At 50.2% G+C, this 24000-nt stretch overlaps 1 protein-coding gene across 7 annotated transcripts in view; it reads right to left on the reverse strand.

Annotated features, from left to right (window-relative positions):
- The window catches only part of Dop1b (DOP1 leucine zipper like protein B), an 89537-nt gene that overhangs the window by 42002 nt on the left and 23535 nt on the right, over window positions 1–24000 (reverse strand). For 5 of the 7 annotated variants that reach the window (XR_003485329.1, XM_027415634.2, XM_027415632.2 and 2 more), the window contains exons 5-18: window positions 19966–20155; window positions 18703–18801; window positions 17828–17951; window positions 16164–16273; window positions 15575–15689; window positions 12390–12510; window positions 10519–10638; window positions 8904–9003; window positions 8049–8240; window positions 6000–6657; window positions 4649–4920; window positions 4051–4203; window positions 2417–2517; window positions 1671–1861 (exon numbers count right to left, since the gene is read on the reverse strand). Coding sequence is in view for 6 of the 7 variants with exons in the window: in XM_027415634.2 (XP_027271435.1) it covers window positions 1671–1861; window positions 2417–2517; window positions 4051–4203; window positions 4649–4920; window positions 6000–6657; window positions 8049–8240; window positions 8904–9003; window positions 10519–10638; window positions 12390–12510; window positions 15575–15689; window positions 16164–16273; window positions 17828–17951; window positions 18703–18801; window positions 19966–20155 (2546 nt within the window). In the remaining variant the exon portion in view is untranslated. Of the gene's footprint in view, window positions 1–1670; window positions 1862–2416; window positions 2518–4050; window positions 4204–4648; window positions 4921–5999; window positions 6658–8048; window positions 8241–8903; window positions 9004–10518; window positions 10639–12389; window positions 12511–15574; window positions 15690–16163; window positions 16274–17827; window positions 17952–18702; window positions 18802–19965; window positions 20156–24000 lie in introns of those variants that run through there. The other 2 variants (XM_027415635.2, XM_027415637.2) reach the window with 2 other exon arrangements.

Genomic DNA, 24000 nt, shown 5'->3' on the forward strand with positions numbered 1-24000 from the left:
CCACTCTGCCCGGCCACTATCTAATCTTTAAAATGAGTACACAAACACTTCTGTGATAAGGAAATATACAGCACTTTTAAATATCAACCCTCTTTTTAAAAGAGGTAAAAATGGAAAGATTTTGATACTATGAACATTCTTGGCTAAGCATCTTTCAGCAAGTCTATGCCACGAACACAAGCAAGATAGGGAGAGGAAGGAAACGCAGAAATCAGAGGTGGCTAGTCTGCCAGGCACGGTCCACGGCAGCACAGGCCAGGCCAGCTGCAGCAGACGGGGGCTTCTCTTTGTTCACTCTCTCGAATTAGCAGGGAAGGGGCTGCATCAGCACCAGGCAGAAGGCGGGAAGTCATGAGGCAGTGCAGAGACAAAATGCAAAGAACCCGTGCAGGGAACTTTTTAAAAAGGAAGAGGAGGGTCGGGGGCTGTGTGACAAGACAACTCTCTTGTTACAAAGCCGGAGGACCGGAGTTTGACCCTTGGTGCGTGCCTGGTGAAAGGAAAGTAGAGTTCCTGCAAACTGACCCTCTGACCTCTGCACACATGCCATGGCATGCTTGTATCCATACAAGTACATGTGTGGGGGCACACACATGTACATTCACACACACGTAATACATGTAAAACAAAAGACAAAAGAAATACTAAAGCGTGGAGCTGGTGTGCTCAGCATCATGAAGATGCTTGGTTTCTGTTTCTCTAAGTGCCCCTTTCTTAGGATGTGGAATAACTCAGTCTTTTCTCCTCCACTAAGGACCATCAGTAGTTACAGGTTAACTTTGTATGGGGGGGAGGGGGCTATTTCCTTTTCCTCCACCTACCTCAGGGTGCCACTGTTGCTCTCTGTAAGATTAGCACAGACATACAGGACAACTAGCCAGATTCCACACAAATTGACATTTTTAGTCACCCAAAGCTATCCCAGATTGGGGCACAGATCTGAACAGAGTGTCCCCCAGCGACCTCATTTAACAGTGGCTCACAGGCGCTCACACACAGGCGCTCACACCTCTGCTAAGCAAGGGAGGGGTCAGTTTTTGGATACGGGCAAGGAGGTTCTGCCTGTACTAGAGACACATGTGGACTGCTTTTCCCGATGAAATAATCAAGAATCCCTGTGCTTATTTAAATAAGGGCTACTAACCTGAAAAATAGTTCATTGAAAGATAACAAGTACATACCATGACAGGATGGGACATGGTTTTTAAAATGTGTGTGTATAATACGATGAAATAGTTACATGAAACATTCACATATCTCACTTCACTGCTTCTTTTACAATGAGGACATTCAGAATCTACTCCCACAGAGGCAGCTGCCAGAGGCTGGGCTGGGAAGCAAGGGGGCATGCTGGCCAGAGGACACAAAGCTGTTACCCAAGAAGGGAAGTTTCTAGTGTCCTGTTGCACAGCAAGGTGACCACAGCTCATAACAACATATTGCATATTTCAAATACTTGCTTTCAATAACAAAACACTGACTTTTCAGTGAGAGCAGCAACCCATACCTACTAGTTCTAAGTGCTAGGTCCTGTGACTCTTACATTTTTGAAGTCCCCATAGGTTTACAAGGGACAGCCAGCTACTCCATAGGCAGAGTAGGCCTATGCCCGCCTGGTAATGCAGTGCCTGCCGGCCTCCCTCCCCTCAGGGATGCTGTGGGCTGCTCACCGGCTGAGTTCTCCTGCTTGAGACAGTGGATGGAGGTCCTCTGGGTTTTGGGCTGGAGCAGCAGCAGGAGCATGGGTTCCAGGATGCGTGCCACGTCCCCAAGGGAGAGTGCACGCACCAACCAGCCCTGGGCAGCAGCACTGATGGCACCATCTGTGCAAGCCAGGCTATCCAGGACGACAAACAAGGACCTATGGACAACAAACAAAGCCACTGAGGCCCCACTCTGCTTCCCCCGCATGCCAGGCATCATGTCCTACACTGAGCTCCTGTTGTTGAACAAAGACACACCAGGGAGTGTCATCATGCTGGCCTTATAGACCAAGTGAGTGACAGGCTGTGTGCCTGGATGAGGCTGTGCTTTGAGAGACACAGTGGGTACACGGAGAAGAGCGAGCAGAGTAGAATATACCAAAGAATATGACATCTTAGGCATGCAGCTGATGCTGTAACAAGTGAGGTGTGCACTCAAGGCCTGGGCCATCTGCATCCCCAGGGTGTCTTCTCACCAGGGCAAGCTGCAAGCTTCAGAGTAACTCTGAGGCAGGGTGGGCTCCTCACCCCCACCACTTGAAACACTTGTGGGCTGAATGAGATGACAGGACTGCGGACACCATGCCCCGTGCAGCGTGGACTGAGCTAAGCACAAGGCCACAGACCCATCACATCTCTCCCTCCGAGCCCAACACAAGACCGGGAGTCTGCACTTGGCTGAGAATGGTGGATTGCAATAAGGGCCGCCTCACCTGTCAAATGAGCGGTTGTGAGATGTCACGCGGCTGCCCTGGGTCTCTCGTGTCAGGTGCCAGATCACGGAAAACCTGAACAGAGCTTCCAGCCTTGTCCCCTTGATCAGGAAGAAAATGGGAAGATCTTGGTCTCATCCTAATCCTGACCATTCACTGCAAGGCTTTTATTTGTAGCACGATGTGAGTGTGTGGCGGGGGGGGGGTGGGGTGGGGTGGGGTGGGTGGGGTTGTTGAGCCCTGCACTACTCCAAGCAAAACCCTGCCCTCTTTCAACTTTTTCTGTTTTAATTCTGACCCAGGGTCTCACTAAGCTGTGCAGGCTGGCCTTGAACCTGGAATCCTCTTGCCCCAGCCTTCCCTGATAGGATTAAAGCTAAACCTGTCCATTAGGTTCAGCTCCAAGTTCCATTTCAATAATGAACACAGGGCCAGAGAGATGGTCCAGAGGGTAAAAGGGACTTGCAGCCAAACCTGGTGACTTGAGTTCAATATTGGGGACCCACCAGGGTAGAGAAAATTGAATCTGCCAAGATGTCTTTTGACTTCTACACAGGTGCTGTGACATGCACACAAATAAATGTAAAAATATTTAAACAGCCGGGCGTTGGTGGCACATGTCTTTAATCCCAGCTCTCGGGAGGCAGAGGCAGGCAGATCTCTGTGAGTTCGAGGCCAGCCTGGTCTCCAGAGCGAGTGCCAGGATAGGCTCCAAAGCTACACAGAGAAACCCTGTCTTGGAAAAAAAATTTTAAATAACAAATGAAGTAATTCACCACAGCAGAAAATAATTACAGCCAAGATATCAGGCTTTTCTGTGAGTCTTGACCAGAAAGGAAAAGACAGAGTCCATTCACTTCTCTTGATCTCTCTGCACAGTCCCAGCTGTCCCAGAGCTCACAGGGATGCTCCTGTCTCTGACTCTGCCTCTCAAGTGCACCAGCAGCTGGAGAGACAGCTAAGCAGTTAAGAGCACTTGTGGAGGACCCCAGTTCATTTTCTGGCACCTACGTGGTACTCATGACCACCTCCAACCCAACTGCAGTTCAAGGGGATCCAGTGCCCTATTCTGGCCTCCAGGGGCACCAGGAGCACAGAGTGCACATATAAACATGCATGCAAGCAAATCATACATATACAATAAAATTAAATAAATCTTTTAAAAGACGATTTGGCATCACAGTGTCCAGAGTCACACCCAAGTTCTATGGCCCAAGGAAAACACAGAATACATTTATTTGTGTACCCAGGAAATGTCAGGCGAATGGGCCTTAAAGAGCAAGGACAATTAATTGGCAGAAAGTTCTCAGAAGGCCAACAACTCTCTCTAACAAAGCCTTGCAAACAGCTCCAAAGGCTGGCAAGTCCCGGCTTCCAGAGAATCAGGGCAAGTTCCCAGGGTGAGCCTCAATATGGACACAACTGCATTTTTCAGGACCTTAAAAGGAATGGCTCAAGCTCCCCAGAATCTCCCAGCCCTAGGCTTCCCAATCACCTCTGCTCATCGGAACATCCGTCCTCTGAGCCTGGAAGAGACCTGGCCTGGGTGGGTCCAGTCTGCCATGGCCATGTAGAGTAGGGCAGACTCAGCAGCCTGTCGGCCACGGCAGAGGGTACAGGGGCAAGGTTCTCACCTTGTCAGGGTCCAGCAGGGCGTGGCAGATGATGTCCTCACAAATGTTGGCAGTTGGGGCCAGGCAGTGTAGGCGATAGAACAGCTCTACACAAGTGATGTGATGCTCTCGGGTCTCCTTGTTCAGCTGGTTCCAGAGCACACGAGCCACCCTCTGTGGGGGGAAAGGAGTGAGACGACTCCACACAGTAACACCTGTGCCTGTCCTCCTCCTGTCAGCCTGGCCCTGGGGTGCAGCTTATATTTATATTTGCTAAGAGAGACTCTTCAGGACCCATCGCCATGTCACCAAGGCACAGGACCAAGGGAAAAAACCACCAGCACCTCAGCCAACAGCCCCAACTCTCCCATCAGAGCTTGCTTGTAGGGTTAGAGCTACATGCCAAGAGAGGCTTCTGACCCCTGCCTGCCGAGGGGCACAAACCACCAGGAGCGGCGATCCAGAGATAGACCAGGCAACCCCAGGTTCCTCCCCCGCAACCCTCTGGTTGCCACTGGACCTTCACAATCCTTGAGCCAGTCTCCAGGACAACTTTCAAAAGACAGGCCTGAGGAAAAGGCCCACTGACCTATACACCCATGTTCCCGTTGAGAAATACCTGATAGAAATCCGTTTTCTCTGCAATGACCTTCAAGATCCCAGGAGCAATGGGAGGGACTGTCACCATCTGTAACTTGCCAAAGAATGGGTTGTTCCCAGAGGTTTTGTAGCGCTTCATCTTGTCTTCAATGACGAGAGCCAGGGACTGGGAGTGGTTTATCACCTCCAGCAGGGTGGCGATGGCTATGTTCTGCAGGGAACAGTCGTTCACGCAGCAGCAAATGGTCATAAGGGATTTCAGCCAGGATGGGAAGCTGCAGTCGCTGGCTTCTGGAAGGACACCAGACAGAGATCAGCAGCAAGCAGGTGAGAGCGGCTCCCCATTCAGACGCCACGGCACCCACTCGACAGTGACGCCCGTCATCTGTGGGTGACCTGCAGGGTGCGGCTCACTTGAAAAGAAGGCCTTCCTAGATATACTCAGGTTAAGATGAGCCTCATCAGGGCCGGCCTTGCTATGGTTGAGAAACTGCGTTGCCCCCAGAGGCTCCTGTGGGGACATCTGATATCCAGCTGGGGGCGCTGTTCTGGAGACAGGTCAGTTGGATGTGAACCTGTTAAGGCCTGCTGGTGTCTCTATTGTCTGCTTCCTGATCTGCCTGGATGTAAGGGGTGGCCACTTAGGTCCACCTGTCCCAGCTGTTGTCCCTTCCCTGTTACCAGAGATATACTCCTGAAACCCTCAACTAGAACAAACCTCTGCAGGATAATTGGTCACAGCAGCAGAACAACAGCATTAACTAATGCATCCCTAAGCGTGCCTGGCACTCTCACTAAAGGAGCAGTCTATGTGAAGACAGACTAGAGTGATGTAGCTGTGATCCAAAGACTACTGGCCACCTGGAAGTCATGGAGGTTTGTACCCACTTGCAGACGGACAGAGTGTGGGTCTGTTGACACCTTGCTCTGGGACTTCTGGTCTCTAAACCCAGCTCTGTGACAGCAATCATGGCAGATGGGCAGCTGCTGGGCACCTTACATGAGTCAGACCCCTGGGTGGGCCACATAGGTCTACAGACACAGACGCCGAGAACCTGCTTGCCAGGGGAAGCCAAGGAGTCAGCCGAGCTAACACTGATGAAGCTACTTAGGAACAAGAAAGGAAATGAGTGTGGAGCCTTTGGTGTCTGGTGTGCTTCTGATCCAGGAGTTTTCAGATTTGGGGATGTCTGCAGAGTTTATGGAGTGATCTTCCCTAATCTAAAATGACCCCAAATCATGTGCCAGTACCTGACTGGAGGCTTCCCCGGTCCCCCTTCTTGGTGGCCATGACTGTACGTAGTTAGACATTAGGCCTCTATCGCAGATTCCCAACCGCAGACCCTGCACTGGGAGGGCCACGCTCTCACCTGAAGTCTGGAAGAGCATTTCACACAGCTGCTCAGTCTCCTCTGCAGACAGGTAGACAGGGAAGGTGGCACAGTCCAGCAGCAGGTGGCAGGCGGCGGCGAAGGCCTCCCTACAGTCCTCCTTAGAGCCCACCAACTCAATGACCACCTCATCAATGTCCCATTCTGCTTCTGCTTTCCTGTGGGGACTACTGGGCACAGATGACATTGACTCTGAACTTTTTGTCTTAAAGGGGGACCCCCGTGCTGTGAACAAGTCCGAAAGCATTTGCTTAAACTGGGGCACAGTGATGGGTTTGGGGTCCCACGAGCTCTTCCTGCCAGAGTGGCTGATGCCCTTGTCGCTCTTCCCTGGGGGCTCCTCAGGTTTGCTTTCCTCCCCAGACACTGTCAGTGATGCTGCAAAAATGTTCTTGCTGGCAAAGTTGGCGATGAGCTCCTGGATGCAGAGAAATGTCCTCTGCATGGTCCCATCTTTCTTCCAAATGTCGTCTCTTTCGGCAGATACCCGAGGCACCCTTAGGCGCTCAGAGAGCTCCGGTGATGAGGCGCTGAGCCCGATCCCACTGTCTTCAGATTTCAGTGGGGGGAAGGGAGCCTCTTCATCACTTGCCTTTGTTTCTAAAATGATGTCACTGCTTTCTCCTTTTACTGGACTCTGTGAAACATAAAAAACAGCCATATCCCAACCCTTACTGCTCTTCCACTGTGGTTAAAACATGACGATGGCAGTAACCACAATAATCTGGTTTCCAGACCTGAAGTTGTCTCTCTAGATTCTTGCCTTCCCTGCCTCCCCACCCCACCCAGCATGGTCAGCATGGAAGAACATGTATGGATCACTTGACATCCTTTAACTGACAACAAGGTGGTCACCTCTAGCAATGGTCAGCTGTGGGCTAAAATCAGGAGCCATCTAATCTCCTTCCCAGCTCCGTTCCAGGGAAACTAAGAAGGGATGGCCACTCTGCCAATGGGCCTGAGCTCCCCTTGGAGGCCCAGCATGCTTCGGTCCTCCTGTCTGTCTCCAGCCTTACCAAATTATCCAAGCTCTCTCCCCTAAAGAGTCATCTGCCTTAGTATCCCCTTGAGCTCCAAACCCATAACCGTTTAGCTGCTTTGGCAATGCCTCTCACAGTTTCAAAGGAGCAATCCTGCCTTCCAGTTGCAGTCCACTGACAAAACTGCATCCCCCGGAAACACATGCACCCACCTCCAGGCTATACGAGGATGCACACTGCAAACCTTCTCCATACTGAAAACCAAGGGGATCTAGACATTTGGTCATGGAAACAGTTACAGTACAAGTCCACATCACAGGGAGGCATGCAGAAATTACAGAAGAAGATGCTGCTATACCAAACACACCAGGCTAAAGTCTGAGAGAAAAACAAAGTGACCACACTGTGGCTATGATGAACTGGGTCCCCCAGAGAGGTGCTCAAGCCCTAACCTCCACAGCCTGTATTTGAGGAAAATGGCTTAGCAGCTGATCAAGTGTGGGACATCTATCTGGGCAGCCTAAATCCAAACAGGCTGCTGTCTTCATAAAAAGGGGAATCCAGACACAGATTGCACACACAGAACACCACCTGCACAGAAACGCAGAGATGGGGTGAGGTGTCGTGGTAAATTCCAAGAACCCTGAAGTAACCACAGAAGGCCAACAAGCCTAGGAGAATCTTACAAAGGGGGTCTGGGGCAGATTTTTTAATCTACCTTAGGAGAAAACAACCTGGAGCTCCAGACTGAGAACACGGATGTCTATGCTCTAAGCCACCCTGCCAATTGCAGGCATACTCTGCTTGCATTTAAACTCGCATGCACACAAACTTGCAATGGAAGGGCTGCCTGTAGCTGTTAGTGCTGTCTAGGCCGTTCGTGGTGGCTAAGGGGCATGGGAGTGGGCGAAACGGAGGAAATGAGCTCAGGCCAAGTTTCCCGGACACAGTGGCTGCACAGCTCCTTCTACGTGTTGCTATGGAAACCATGCCTATTCCCTCCCACTTGCCAGAGGCACCAACAGGGCTTCAGTCCTGGGGCACATACCGAGTTCCCACTGCTGGCCGCCATGTCTAGGTAGGAGGGAGGCATCTGGACTTTGCTCAGCACCTTGAAACATGTCTTCAAGGCATGTGTGAGCTCAGCCAAGCTCAGGGCTTCCACCTCCTCAGCAAGAGGCTGCAGTAGGCAGCCAAGCACCTGTGGAAGGTATTGTGTCTGCACCTCAGAGTAGAGTTCCTGCAACACAGAAGGACCAACCAGTCACTCACCATCGCCAGCCACAGCAGGAAAGCAAGAGCCTCAGAACAGCACCTTGACCATTTGGATTTCAGAGTCTGAGTTCCCATTAACCCCAAACCAAGAACGTTGTCCTCGCCTTTCAACTGGCATGATCTTCTCTTGGATAAAGAACTAAAACTGCCACGTGCACCACACATTAACTAGCAAATGTGTTTACTGTCACCTCTAAAACTGTCCATGATCTGGTCTCCATACTTTGGCTCAGCCTACTACCAGGCCCAGAATTGACAATCCTTTTAATTAAAACAACAAAAAAGAGCTGGGCAGTGGTGGCGCTCACCTTTAGTCCCAGCACTTACCAGGCAGAGGCAGGTGGACAGGTGGATCTCTGTGAGTTTGAGGTCAGCCTGGTCTACATAGCGAGTTCCAGTCGGGGAAGTTACATAGATAAACTCTATCTTGAAAAACAAAAACAAACAAAAAACCAAGCAAAAAAAAAAAAATATGAAGCCTCAGAGGAGAGTAGCAAGTGTGTGCTCAGGAGGCAGGAGGCCCTGGGATTGGTCCTATCATGAGAAAGAAATGTGAGATTACATTGGCTACACTCTGACAGAAGAGGAAACGGTACAGTGGATGTGCAAGAGCATGGGGTACACCTACCAAGGGAATTACATCCAGCAGGAACACGAGGAGGGTGCAGAGCTCAGCGACGGTGGGGGGAGGGCCGATGGCTTCTCCAATAGCTGTCTGCGTCACTGGTCTAGGTCAATCACAGGGTAGAAGGTTAATTCTCTCTCCCATGATCTCTGCAAATCCCTTTTTTTTTTTTCCTTTCTTTCTGTTTGTTTATTCAAACAAACAGAAAGGTCTCTCTGTGTAGGGTCTCTCTGTGTAGCCCTATCTGTCCTGTAACAGACCTGGCTGGACTTCAATGCAGAGAGCTGTCCCTTCAATGCAGGGAAGTACTCTGCTTCCCAAGTACTACAACTGAAGGCTGTTTTTGTTTTTCGAGACAAGACCTCACTAGAGTAGCCCTGACTAGCTTCAAAGGCATTAGAATTACAGGTATGTGCCAGCATGACTGGCTCAATTTCAAACACCTTATGGTTTCCAGCAATTATTCTGCATCAAACACAGTGGAAGACAGTTTTTGTGGTTCTCACTCCTCAGATTTGCTGGCAGACTGTCTCATGTAGAGAAGCACACGCAGGCACCCTGCTTGAATGTCTTGGAGACAAACTGCTTCTGACTTAACCTTCATCTGTTCAGGTGTGGACTCATCATCTAACAGACACACAGTGATGTCACTGTGTATGGCTGCAAGTCCCTAGAGACAAACCAAAGACTCGTTTTCAGGGGAACAGGGACCGGCCTATGTCACACATGAGTCAGAGACTTTTTTTTTTTTTTTCTGTATTTTGTTTTGTTTTGTTTTCTGTCTGTTGTTTTTGAAACAAGATCTTACTATATAGCCCTTCTGACATGGAACTTGCTCTGTAGACAAGGCTGGCCTTGAACTCACAGAAATCCTCCTGCTTCTGCCTCTTGAGTGCTGGGGGTCAAGGGTGTACACCATCACACTCAGCTTATGTTTTACTTTTGGAAGTCCCCCGAGAGACACCTACGAGATGGATTCTGGAGAAGCACAGGGTAAGCCATTTGCGCCTAGCTTCAGGGAGGCAGAGGGGCGCTGACTAGCAGCAGAGGAGTCAGGCGTGCTTGGGTTCTGATTCTGGGGTCTGCTGATCTGCGTGTCTAGGCCAGACCATTTATGTCACTGGGCTCTAACTATCTCACACATCCACAGCATGAAAGCAAAACGCCTGCTTCTCATGAGGCTGCCCAAAGGATTCAGGCATGGACACGCATGCTCCAGGCCCCTGAAGAACGGCATGGGATCACCAGCCCACGTGATAGTCACCGCCCCATTAACGGGGACACAAGGCTCATCTCGATAGCTTAAAACACAAACACTTTGAAGCATGTCACACTAACTTCAGCACCAGAGACTGCACCTGTGCCCAGGGGGGCAGACAGGGCTTGCAGGAAAAGCTGAAGTGACAAGGCAAGAGACCAGGGGCAGAGGGCTTTCTAGAGCTAGAACCTAGTGAGCAAGGAAGTGCCTAGCATCCTTCAACACAGATGCAATCTCCGTCCTGTTAGAGTCTTACCTCACTCCCATCCCTGCCTCACTGGGCTCTGACGCTCAGGAGAGACCCGGCCCTCCATGCAGCCCCCACTCCCCAGCGCCTGCTCCCCGCTCACACATTATCACCTGAAGCATTCCTCGAAACACCGTGCCATGTAATCCCACAGAAAGTCTGTGCTGAGCAAGGAGACCAGCAGATTGACCGTCTTCACAATCTCGGAGGCATGTCTGTTTTCTTTGATTGTGCTGTAGAGGAGGAAAAGCATCGAGACACACTGATGGAAGATCCATCCGAATTACAGATCGTGGTGAAGAAGTGGCGCCACCACTCTGCTCCCAGTCTCTGACAAACTCTGATCAAGATACAAATGTTGCCGTTTCAATCATAGGAAAGTGTTTCCACAATGCCTCCCTAAATAATAGCTGCTAAAACATGTTTCACCTCTCCTTTGACAGTTTTATATGTACACACAATGTGCCACCATCAAGCCAGCTTCACCCCCTACTGCCCCTAACATGTCCCTCTCACCTTCTTTTCCTAAACAACCTACTAAGTCAATTATCACTGCCTGTGAGCATGGGCAATGTGCCAACAGCCACATCCCTGAAGAAAATGACTTCCTGGCTAAAGAGTGTTCTTACAGCTGGATCTCTTAGAAGCAGACATAACAGTTATTGTGGAAAGAACATGACAGTCAGCACTGGTGCCCACCCCACCCTACTTCATCCCCCCCAACTATAGTTTCAGCAGGGAGATTTCACCGCAATTTTATGTATTTACTTACTACGATGACGATGTCAAACCCAGGCCGTGGGACATACTAGACAGGTTCTGTACACTGAGCTACACGCCCAGCCCATCACTAACAATTTCAAATGTGTATCTGCAGCTCGGTAAAGCCCTCTAGGCAACACTACAGAAATCCTTACACGGGTACACAAAGATACACGACTTTGACCACTTGGAAACATGGAAAAAGTGGAAGCCACCTGAAAGGTGGTGTCAGTCAGTAAGAGAGAGCCTGGTCATTTCAAGATCGACTTAATGACAAGTTCCTGATGAGGAAGCTATTGCCAGAGTAAAACAGTGGAGAGTGAGTCACAGCTGCACCGAGGACACCGTGGAGCTCCGTCTCCGGCTGGGATGGGGCTGATGCAGGTAGGAGGGTCAGGAAAGAACTGGAGACCTTTTCCCTCCAAGGCTGGTGGGGTTACAGGAGACAGGATTTTTTTTTATGTTGTTTATTGATAGCTTCAAATATCAGGGTATTCTACAATAAACATCTATTGCTTTCATATTTTAAAAAAATCTTACTTTTTGAGAGAAAAAAACACAACAGACTCCTCAGGATAGTTATAATAAACCACAAAAATATGAGAATTAAATTTAGTATACACAGTGCTGATCCAGGCAGAAAGCAAACATTTACTGGTAAAATGTAAAGAGGTGGCTTATTTATTTACTTATTTGTGTACAGACAAGGTCTCAAGTAGTCCAGGCTGGCCTCAAACTCATTTTGTAGCCGAGGATGACCTTGAACTGACGGTTAATAGCATCTTGATCCTGCCCTCAGTGTCATGCCCTGGGTTCTCCTCCACCTCCAAGAACTGCCACGCCCCATTTCTGAGCTTCCTTCCTGTCTCCAGTTCTCCTTCTCCCTGGGCCTCACCACTTGTGCACTATAGATCAAGTTGCCTTTGCTGAATGACTTTCATGCTTGATCAGTAACACCCCCGATTGCAGGCTAGGAGGGGACCAGGTCAGGGTCTCCCACGTTCCTAAGGAGGGGTCATCCATGGTGCTCTGACACATGGCCGGCCCATCCTTTCTAACCCTTGATGATTCATACTGAAGAACAGAGGACCATGGAGAGGGCCATGGAGGAGGATCACAGAGGGGGGAACCAGACACGACCACAGAGGGGGACCACAGAGGAGGACCATGGAGGGGGACCATGGAGGAGGGGGATGTGTGAATGCCGAGGCTGTGCTCATACCTTGTTAACAGATTCCCACTCTGAGTGTAGCTAAGTTTAAGGTCAGAGCCAAGGACATCATGACAGTAAGAATAAAAGGCTCTGATGACTTCCAGAAATAAATTCTCAACCACTTGAGGTCCTGAAACCAATAGAAAACATTTAGAAAAGAACTAATGATATAGTTAAATGTTTGCTTGTGTTGCGGCATGATCTCTAGCCCAGGTTAGCCTCGAACTCTCTCCATAGCCAAAGATTACCGTCAACTTCTGAGCCTCCTGTCTCTTTCTCCTGAGTATGTGGAAAACAGGCTTTTGCCTCCATGGCCAGTTTGAGCAGTAAGAAAGTGGATACTGTTTCCTGATGCTGAGCAGACTACCAACTGGGCTACACCCCCAACCCTTAGCCACCAGACTTAAATCAATAATGCTAAGACACGCATAACCACCCAGAATAACTCCATGTGTATAGGCTTTCAAGATGGATAGATGTAACCAAGGCTTACGGCCACAGAACCAGCGGCAGGAACAACTTGGAGGAAAACAGCAACACTACTGCACAGATCACACGGCTACACCTGGGCACAGCCACAAGCAGGGATTGTGTGGTGTCCCTGACTACACAAGGTGACAGGTCACAGCAGGTGCCAGTAGGTTGTCCAAGCCAGCTTCCACTGGGGAAGGCAGTTGAACACTGTGTTCCAAAACTGTGACCTGCATGGTCAAACATCACTCGGTGGAAAATCTACAGAGAAGAACAAGAACGCACTACAGGAGCCATGGAACTGCACCAGCCAGGTGTCAGAGCCAGAGCCGCCTCCCAGCCCGGCCCGCTGGGTCATGTGCAGGGAGGGGTTTTCAAAGCCAACTTCTCCTGAGCTTGCAGGGCCACTCTCAGCACAGGAAAACTCCGCCTTTTTGAAGTGCAGACGGCAACAGCACATTCTTGTCTCTCATGCCTTTGTTTTTCAACAGCACATTCTTGTCTCTCATGCCTTTGTTTTTCGGTGCTATGACCACACCTGTGGCCTCACCAAGCAAATGCTCTTACGCCCTGAGCCCCAAATTAACTTAATCTTTGATGCTTTTCATACACTCACACTGTGCCTCTGAGAGAACAATTTTTTATAATTTATTTTTATTTTATGTGCACTGGTGTTTTGCCTGTGTGAGGGTGTTGGATCCCCCTGGATGTGGAGTTACACACAGTTGTGAGCTGCCATGCGGGGTGCTGGGAATTGAACCTGTGTTCTCTGGGAGAGCAGTCAGTGCTGTTAACCACTGAGCCATCTCTCCAGTCCATGATAGAACTATTTTTATAAGCTTTGTGTGTGTGTATGTGTGTGTGTGTGTGTGTGTGTGTGTGTGTGTGTGTGTGTGTTTATCTGCTGGAAGAGTGCCAAATGCTTCCCTCATGAAGGAAACAAGAAGACATGGCTAAAGCCCACCTTCTAAAAGGAGGGATAGGAACGGTGACTGCTTTGTGCTCCTGTTTCTGTATAATTGGCTCTTGTCTACCGATACATATGTCCCTCAGACAACTAAGCCAGCAGAAAAGCACATTTAACAACTGCTCAGCATGAAGGTAAACACCCCCCCTCTTCTGGGAAGTCCAGTCTGTACCTGACTACATGGTGTGGTGTCTTGGCTTACGATAGGACAGCTTTGAAACACAACACACATCTCCTAATGCTAAGTCCTATTTCTTCTTTGACTATCTCTCCTCGAGTCACACAGCAAGCATTCAACATGCTAATACCACTCCACTCGCTTCTTACGCTAAAACTCAACTTTTTTGAGATGGAGTTTACTTCCAAGTATACAGAAATCTTTGGAGCCACTGTTGGTGATGGAGGCGGGAGGGGACGAAACAAAAATCTGAAAGCACAGGTACTTTCAAGAAGAAAGGCTCGCACTGTGGGCTGGTTAAAGCCAGCAGGGATTGAGAGGCTCAGCAGAGATCTAATACAGCAAGCGTCGGGGGCAGCTGTGCTTAGCACTACCAGGCCAGCAGCACTTCCTGCAAAGGAGGAGAGCTGACTCCTCAAACATGTCCTCTGACTTCAACATGTCCACAGTGGCATGCAGGAGAGCATAGCAGAGCACACACACACACAGTGCAAAACACACAAAGTGACTTTTAGAAAACTGCGCTGAGTGTGACTGTGGAGGCAGAGGCAGGAGACAGTGGATTCAAGACCACCTGGCTACATATCAAGTTCCAGGCAAGCCTGAAGGGTAGAGACAAACTGTCTCAAAAGCCTAAAAAGCACAGCCAAGACCAACATCCCAGTAGCTGGGGTGTCCTTCCATCTTGCTGCCCTAGAGCCCACACCATTCCGGACACAGAACAGATACTCATTACCGAACCCTCAACTAATGACCAAAGGGCTTCCTGGCTCTGTGTTCTGGACTGAAGGCGCACATTCCCTGGCCTCTTAGACAAAACCCTTGAGCTTGCAATGCAGTAGATGGGTGGGAGGGGAGTCCCTGTCCTATTACAGGGCTCTGTGACCAGACATCAGTCTGATAGTGACGGGGTAAGTGCGAGAGGTGACTTTCCTCAGCAGATTCTCAGGGGTCACAGTGTGTGTGTAAGAGGGGTCAGGGTTCACAGTGTGTGTAAGGGCTCAGGGGTCACAGTATGTGTAAGGGCTCAGGGGTCACAGTGTGTTTAAGGGCTCAGGGTTCACAGTGTGTGTAAGGGCTCAGGGTTCACAGTGTGGGTAAAGGCTCAGGGGTCACAGTGTGTGTAAGGGCTCAGGGGTCACAGTGTGGGTAAGCGGGGTCACAGTGTAAGCGGGGTCACAGTTTAAGCGGGGTCACAGTGTGTGTGTAAGGGGTCAGGGGTCAGAGTGTGTTTGTAAGAGGCCCTGTAAGATGCAGTGTCTAACTCAGCCATCCCTGATTTAATATGAAATGCTCATCTTTGCAGAGGAGCAGCTTGCTCATGGTCGCAGGAGTGTGTGTGTGTGTGTGGGGGGGGGTCGCTTACCAGTTATAAGGCTCACAAGCGGCTATGACACGGGAATGAGCAGTCTTGGGAAAAGTACAGACACTCTGCAGGCACACACACCAAAACAGGAGCCTGAACTTCTATATGCTCTCCAGTCTCTAATCTGCTGACCACGTGTGCGCTTAAACTCCCCAAAACACATGATACATATCTGCCCCCACAGCGGGCGGCAGTGGCTTCTCCCACGGTACCTATTTCTGGCTTGTCCAGTAGACTGAGGAGGATACGGAAAGGCTTCAGGTACGCGTGCTGGCGCTCCTCTATGTCAGCATCTGAGAACTTCTGATGGAGTATCTCAGACAGAGCCTGTGTGTTCACAAAGCCACACGTTAGAATATGGTGTGCGGGACGATTCGGCATTACGGGATGTTTATTGTTAAACTCTGGGAGAGAATGAGGACCAGCCCCAGCCCCCAACACAAGCATGTCAGTCCTTCAGTGTCTGCCTTGAGGTCTCACAAAGAAATGCATTGCAGAACTATGATGAGGAGCTGTGGCTGGGGTCAGAGGGTAGAGAGAGAGTCTGCCTAGCATGCACGACATCCTGGGTTCAGTCCCCAGCACCACACAGACCAGATACAATGGTGCATACCTGCAACCTCAGCACACAGGAGGCGGAGGCAGGAGGACTGGAAGCTCACGGTCTGCCTCGGCTACATGGTGAGTTCAAGGCCAATCTGGGTAACATGAGACCTTGGCTTAAAACAAACAAACACTGCAAACAAAACAAAACAAAAACCAGAAAGGAAGAAAAAAGACTGTAAGGAGAAATGTCCTTACCTCAACTAAAAGATTCTTGGAGTATTTGTCAAAAAAATATGAGGACTGGTCTTCATAGGAAGAAGAAATGACAAATTCTGGCACAATGGTATTTCCTTTAATGTCTGAACCTAAAAAAGAAAAAACACCACAGGATGTATAAAGCCCTTTTCATAGGTGTTTCATAGGGGTACCGTGTTGTGCAAAACCCTAATGCTGCAGTATTTAGTAAATATTATAACTCCTTCAACAGAAAAGCAAAGTCAGACCTAGTCACTTCTCCCTGCTCCAGGGATGCATGAGGCAAGCGTCACACAACTGGGCCCCGTATCTTCTGACAGTTACGTCCTAGCTAAGGACCCAGCAGGGAGAATTGATCCCAGCGGGCATCAGTCTAGTTTGTGCAGGCATTCACTACCCTCTTCTGCAAGATGTTTATAAGGATTGGAACAAAGATCATTTCCACATCACAGTTTATTTGTTCAGCACTACTTGACATCGAGGCAGACTGCCTGCCTGGCTGATAGTCTGCGTGCCTGCAAAAAACTGAGGTCCCAGGTCACAGCTAGGCAAAGCGTAGAGCTTTCTCTATACACAGAATGCCATGTTCTTTCTTTAATTGGCTTTTTGACATAGAGTTTCAATGTGTAGCCCTGGCTGTCCTGGAATTTGTTCTGTAGACCAGGCTGGCCTAAAATTCAGAGATCCGACTCTGCCTCCTGAGTGATGGTATTAAAGGCTTGTGCCACCAATGCCCAGGTAGGGGTGGGGTGGGGCGGGGCTCAGCAGCAGTGAACATGCCTAGCATGCTTCAAGCCTCATGTTCCACCCCTAGCAGTGGAAAACATGAAAGACAAGAGAAATGCTACAGAATTCTTTCACCATTGCTCTGCACATCCCTGTCTTTTTCTTAAACATACAGGAATGTGGGAACTTAGATATAAAAATGCTTTCTGTTAGCCCTCTCATTTCCTGGGCCCTGTCCCCGGGAAGCCTTCCAACCAACAGCCAAAGGCTCAGCGCCTACAAGTTTCAAGTTGTCCACAAAAACACTACTTAGATGCAGTCCAGGGGTTCTCGTGATGTCCCCCTCACCTCTCCTCCAGTCTTCATGTGGGTTTCACAATGTTCTGGGGTTTTCCCCACACAGAACCCTGTCCCATGAATGTTCTCCACAGAGCACACACGGCAGGTTCCTGTCTCCCCCACCTCCTTTCTGTTTTGTACTGAGGGTGGGACCCAGGCTTGTCCATGCCAGGGAAGCCCCTTTCCTATTAGGCTACGCCCCTGTCCTAGCTTAATCTGATTTAAGGGTCTTGGTATGTCTCCACCTAGCCGGAAACCCTTACTGCCCTGCCTCAGCCCTATGGTTAATGCAAATGTCCCATCACACCTGACTTCATAACAGGCTGCTCATTAAACATCACTTAGCTACAGAGTTTCAGTATTTCCTGCTCTTAAGTAGAACTCAGCTAGAATTTTAAAACCCCACTTACTTCTCTTTTCTACAGGGGGAAAAAAAAGAAGCTGCAGACAATCACAGCTCCTGTAGGAAGCCGACCTGCACTGACCAGGGCTGTATTAGTCAGTCCTGTCTTTCCACAGTTCCTGACTCAGAAACATCACTCAGGGCCCCACTTAGCCCACAAACCAGCACTCACGCTCACACTCGTACAGCTCAGTACCTAGTAACCAGGCGTAGAGTCTCCTATTGAGAGACATGTCCCTTCTCAGGAGGGTCTGGGTGGCAGCAGAGAGAATGTGCACGACGTCACGTCTGAGCAGGGGGATGGCTCTCTCGTCAGGGTCCTGTGGAAGGACGGAGAAGGCTTGCTTTAAGGGAATGTTGAGCAGGCTTCTGACTTCTGACATGTGACTCTGCTTAACCACCCATTCCCCGAAGATAGCTGTCAAGAGCTGGCTGTCCCTAGGCATCCACCAAGGCCAACAATGCCCGCTTGCTCAGAACTGATGCATTCTATCCTGGAGAGACAGAGTAAGATGCAGGGGGCTGAGAAGCAGTCACCAGATTCAAAAGCTGCTCCCCAGTGTCACATAAGTGTCTAACTGCTGGGGAGAGGAGGCCCTCTTCCAGGAAGGCCGTGTCTCACAGCGGGGTCCGGGGGACTTTCTGCCAGTCTCAGCCTGGTAGGCCCTTCCATGATGACAACGAAGCTGCCAACATTTCTGAGAGTGACCCCAACAAAGCCATTGCTTTGCCAAGCTGGATCTAGGTGGCATCATTCTCTCTCTGCTCTCTCCTTGGTGCCCTGTCTGTCATAGACAGACATTTGTTCACCTTTCCTGGGGAAAGTCAAATGAGGCCCACAGAATAAGTAAGGGCCATCAACAGGCTGAGGTGAGTGGAGACTGCCGAGTGGCTGAGCGCTCCCCTCTCTCCTCCTCTTTCCTTTCTCCCCTCCCCTCCCTCCCTCCTCCCCCCCCCCTCTCTCTCTCTCTCTCTCTCTCTCTCTCTCTCTCTCTCTCGTAGCTGAACTGCTGTCTATACAAGCACCTGCCCTTTGGCTTTGAAGTATCCAGCAGGGCAAGCATGACTCACCAGACACGTATAAAATGGGAAGAAAAACAGAATGATTTCCAGATTATTTCTCTGCACAAGGACATTGGTGTCTAGTAGTGATGCACACAGAGATTTCACCTGAAACAATAAATCACAGAGCTTGTTCCCAAGAGACCCAGTACCCTCTGCCAGCTGCTCTTGTGTAGTCACAAAAAATTAGGTAACTTTTGCTGGGAGTCTTGACATGACATTAGGCCACACGGGAGGTGGGGGTCGGGGCAGGGTTCAAGCTCTAGGGACCAAGCTCTAGGCTACAGGATGAGTGAAGAAGATACACAGCTGTAGACCTCATCTGAGGGCTGGTGGGGGAACTGACTATACACCCAGTTCCGAGACGAGGCTGGAAGCCATAGGGCTTGTGGGAAGTTAAGAGGTCATGAGGCTGGGGGCCGAGGGTCTGAAGAGAGAGCAGGTGAGCAGTCAGCTAGGAGCAGACTAGGAAGCTCCTGAATTGGGACTGTGTGAGCCACATATTGCAGAAGCACAATGCAGGTGTGGGCAAAGCCACACTTTACAGAAACAATCTCTTAGCTACTAAGAAGAAGCTGGTCAAAGTGGATGGGGGTAGCCAGTGGGAAAACTGTTGGCCCAAGGGGAGACTTAGGCAGGAGAAACAGGGCCTAGAAAAGGAGAGAACAAACAGGCCATACACACAGGACGGCAAAGTGGGAACACATTCATGTAGGTTCTCCCACATTCCAGTAGAAACCTGGGGGACCCTGGGAGAAATTCTACCAAGCCCCTGAAGACAGGAATTCCTGCTACCTACACTTTGTAACCCACTAATTTAACCTGGAAACACTAAGTTTAAAGTGTGGGTTCACTACCAGGTGGTGACAGACAGCATGCCATCAAGCACGGGGTCATGGGTAGCCAAAGATAAAGGTCTGGGGTGCTCCCACTACCAAACTCATGAGCAAGGTTGTGGCTGCCAGGAAAGGAGGATGCCCTTGAAGGGCCCAGAGAAGGCTGCTGGGGAACCCTGACCTGTATGGAGGACCAGGAGTCATCGGGACACCAGAGCAGGAGAGGGGACAGTTCCCGCTACCCATGTGTTCCTGGGGCTCTGTCCGACATCTGCTTCTGGCCTCTGTAGGTGCCGTTCATTCTAATGCCTCCCTGCCTGCCTGCCTGCCTGCTTGTCTGTCTGTCTCTCTAACATACACCACTCATAAATAAGAACTCTCCCTGATGCCTGATGGAGAAGCCATGCCCACATTCCTGGGGGAGCAAGGTACCTACCGTGAGCTGGTAATCGGCGCCCAGCATGTACTTCTGCTCCTTGCCTGGTGAGTCCCTGCTGATGTGGCTCACCACAAACAAGGAGGCAGGGAGGCGGATGGAAGGGCTGGTCAGGACGCTCCCCCACAGGGCAGCATAGAACACCTCCCGGCCCACCACCAGGGACAGTCTCAGGAGCAGCGCATCTGTTCTGTTGGTGAAAGACAGACGACAGGGTTTCAGGGTTCCTCCCACCTGCTGCACTGTGGAAGAGCAGGACACTCATGGGCTCACCCTGGCCAGGAAATCCCAACTTCCCCTCACCTCTACTCTGCTGTACTTCCCGCCCTCATGCTGTCACGCGTCACACCAGCGTGGCACACAAATAATCTCTGGGATTCTGAGGATGAATTCAGGTTGTTGGGCTTGGTGGCAAGCACCTTTACCCACTGAGCCATCGTGCCCTTTATTACATTTTAAGTAGGTTTACTTTTCTTTATGTCTGTATGTCTACATGTGTGTATGTGCATGTACTTGCAGGTGCCCATGGAGGCCAGAAGAGGGCACTGGATGCCCCGGAGATGGAGTTGAAGGAGGATGTCAGCCACCCAACATAGAAAGTGGGAACCAAACTCTGGGCTTGTTAAGGCAGCAAGCGCTCTTAAGTGACAAACCTCCTCTCCAGTGCCACACATTTAATGAATGCATTCCTGTATGCGTGTAGTGTGCATACCTGTGTGTGTGTGTGTGTGTGTGTGTGTGTGTGTGTGTGTGTGTGTGTGTGTGTTTCATATGCTGCATGTGCTTGTGTGCTTACTTGCATGCATGAGCATCACACATGGCAGGTCAGAGGACAACCTGGGAAAAGCTGACCTCTTCTCCCACCATGCAGGTGCTAGGTGTCAGACTCTGGGCACCAGACTTGGTGGCAGCCACCCTAACCGCTGGGTCATTAGCCAGCCCCCCTTATTTTCAGACAGGGTGTCTCTGGTATCCCCAGCTGGCTTCCTGCCTCAGTATCCTGAGTGCTGGGAATCACAGGTGTCAGTCACCGGCCTGGCCACACCTCTCGTCCTCACTTAATCTTCCCATGACGCAGTCAGCAGCTCCTGACAAGCATCACGACCAGTGTATCAGGGCCCGTTTTTTTCCATGGGCGCTAAAGCAAGGCTCCGCTCTGCAGTGCTGGCACTGAAAAGCCATGTGGGCTGGTGACAGGCCTGCCAGTGACCCGGCAGAGAGGGTTCAGTCATGATGGAGCTGACTCATCACCTACAAGGACTCCATTTCTCATGTTTCCTACCTGCAAAGACTAGGGCGGGAAGAAGGCCAGGAGGGACTCAGTGTGAAGAGCAGCTCACTGGGTTTCTCAGCTCAACCCTTCTGTGTTCAGATCCTGGCTACGGGACCCAGGACAGGACTGACCTCACCACAAACCCATACTCAGCCACGAGACAGAGCCAAGAGTCTCTGCCAGGGAGGATGGTGGAAAAGAGGAACGGGACTGTCTACATAAAAACAGCAACAGAGTGGGCACACAGGCTATACCGCTAGATATTACCCTGGTGCCCCAGGTCCTTCGTGGTCCCAATGCCAGGTGAGTGGTGGCACAGTTGACACTGTGAAGACCAGATGAGGACCACTCCACACAATCAGACCTGACCAGGACCACTCCACACAATCACCTTCAGCTTGTTTTTTTGATTTTAAAAAACAAATAAAGAAAAGGAAACAAAATACTTACTGCAAATATATGCTACATTTATATATTAAACAGAGCTTGTTCTCCTTAAAAACGAGTCTGGGCGATTAAAACAGAGACCTGCAAGTGGTCAGGTGCAGAGGACGAAGGGCTGCTGAGTGCTCTCAGCACCTGACCACCCTCCTCTCCGAGGATCCAGGTGGGAGGTCTGCAAGAGCCAGAGGCTGGGCAGAGTGCTGGGCCAGTGTCTTCTGGACATGACATGGCCTGTGAACCCACAAGCTCACTGTACCTGTGGTTACCTGCACAAGACAGGTAGACACTGGGGCTCTCAAAGTTCATCAAGGGATGGGAGGGGCTCAAGAGGCCCCGCCCTTCCTTCCCTAAGGGACCACTGATAATTACAGTAGCTGGGGTCACTTCCTGCAGTGGCGTAGCCATTCCTAAGTTACCCATTCTCTTCAGGAAGCCCTGTTCAAAATCAGTGGGTCATACATGGCAAAGGCGTAAAAGTTCAGTGGGAGAGGGACGGGCCTGAGAGGGTCAGAGGGCATGAGGACAAAATTCATTGCATAAATTTACAAAACTGCCAAAGAGTAAAAAGTTGGTGAAGTTTTGCAGGAACCTAAAACTTACTGACTCATAAAGTATTTGCAGGGGACGAGGACCGGGTGTTAGGAAAACAAGGAAAGGAGGCAGAAGTCAAGCCAAGGGTTCAGGGAAGTCCACAGGAGGCTCTGTGGCTGAAGGAAAGCTGAACCAACGCACAGAGCTTGGCTTCACTCAGCTCTGAGTCATCACAAGGGGCGGAGGCACTGCTCAGCAGCCGCAGTGTGTGGTAAACTGGCCACAGAGTCAGTGTGTGCCAGGACACAGCCCTGCTGCGTGGCCTCTGCATGGCGAAGCCTCTGTGCTGGGCAGGCTCTGCTGGAGGCAGGCAGATGCTCCTAAGCGAGGGAGAAACTCCTCACCCAGGGATTGCTCTAGGAGTGAGTGAGTGCTCCGCCTGCAAATCCACTGTGAGCACTACAACACACATGCTCACACACACATGCACGCATACATATACACATGCACACATGCACACACTCACACATGCACACACGTACATGCACACACTCACACATGCACACACGTACATGCACACACTCACACATGCACACACATGCACATGCACATACACATACACACACACACACACACATGCACACACACACACACACACACACACTCACACACATAGACACACACACGCACACACATGCATACAGTCTTGTTCAGAACAGGCCATCCCCAAGTACAAGCCATGGGATGCCAGCTGCTGCATGGCCTCACCCAAAAAAGGCTCCACCATCAAAAACCCAGGAAACTCTCCCACTGTCCCCTTCCCACTACTTAGGGGACACTGGCTAGCTTTCTGTATTGAAGAAATGCAACTGTGTATCTCGTCTTATTGTGCTCACCACAAAAGAAGGGCCAGGCCTGGTTGGCAGCTTTGGCTGGCAGAGGCAGGTGAATTTCTGTGAGTTTGAGGCCAACTTGGTCTACATAGTGAATTTCTAGACATCCAAGACTACATTATAGAGAAACTCTGTCTCAAAAACCAAACCAAAACAACAACAAAAAACAAACAAAGCCAGAAACAGGGCTGGAGAGATGGCTCAGACACACACTCACAGAGGACCTGGGTTCAATTCCCAGCACATGGTGGCTCACAACTGTTTGTAACTCCCGTTCTAGGGGACCCAACAACCTCACACAAATGTGCATGCAGGCAAAACACCAATGCACTTAAAAAAAAAAAGGCCTAAATAAAAGGGTTTAGAGAATAATTCTGATATAACTTCACCCTGGAAAAACAAAATAACAATGGTGAAAAACTCTGAGCTTTCTATCATGTCAGAGTGACTCAGGTCATCTCCGTGGTTAGACCCTAAAAATCAGTGTGCAGTTCAGAATACAGAGCTCCAAGCTTTTCATTCAAAGTCACCTGACAACAACCGTCATCACCATAACCCCCCAAGCCCATGTCATGTCCCTTCTTCCTCATTCTCCCTGGCTGCTGCTACCCTGTCCCTCCTGCAGACACAAATTCATCAAGTGCTCACAGAATGTAAAGCAAGTGGGTGGCCTGCCCAGGGATGGTCCACAGCTCCAAGCATCTCACAATCATTGCTATGCCACCATTTGCCCAATGGACAGATAGGAGGCTGGGGATTTAAGACCTACAGGGGAACATAGCAAAACCCAGTCTCAAAAGCCAAAACAGATAAATCAGGGTTTCCTAACCAAATGGTATTGACTTGGGCCTGGAGCTTTGCCTCAGGAGAGCTTACAAACCTGGGATGTCTGCA

The sequence above is a fragment of the Cricetulus griseus genome, chromosome 4 (genome assembly GCF_003668045.3).
Source record: "Cricetulus griseus strain 17A/GY chromosome 4, alternate assembly CriGri-PICRH-1.0, whole genome shotgun sequence".
Taxonomy (NCBI): Eukaryota; Metazoa; Chordata; class Mammalia; order Rodentia; family Cricetidae; genus Cricetulus; species Cricetulus griseus.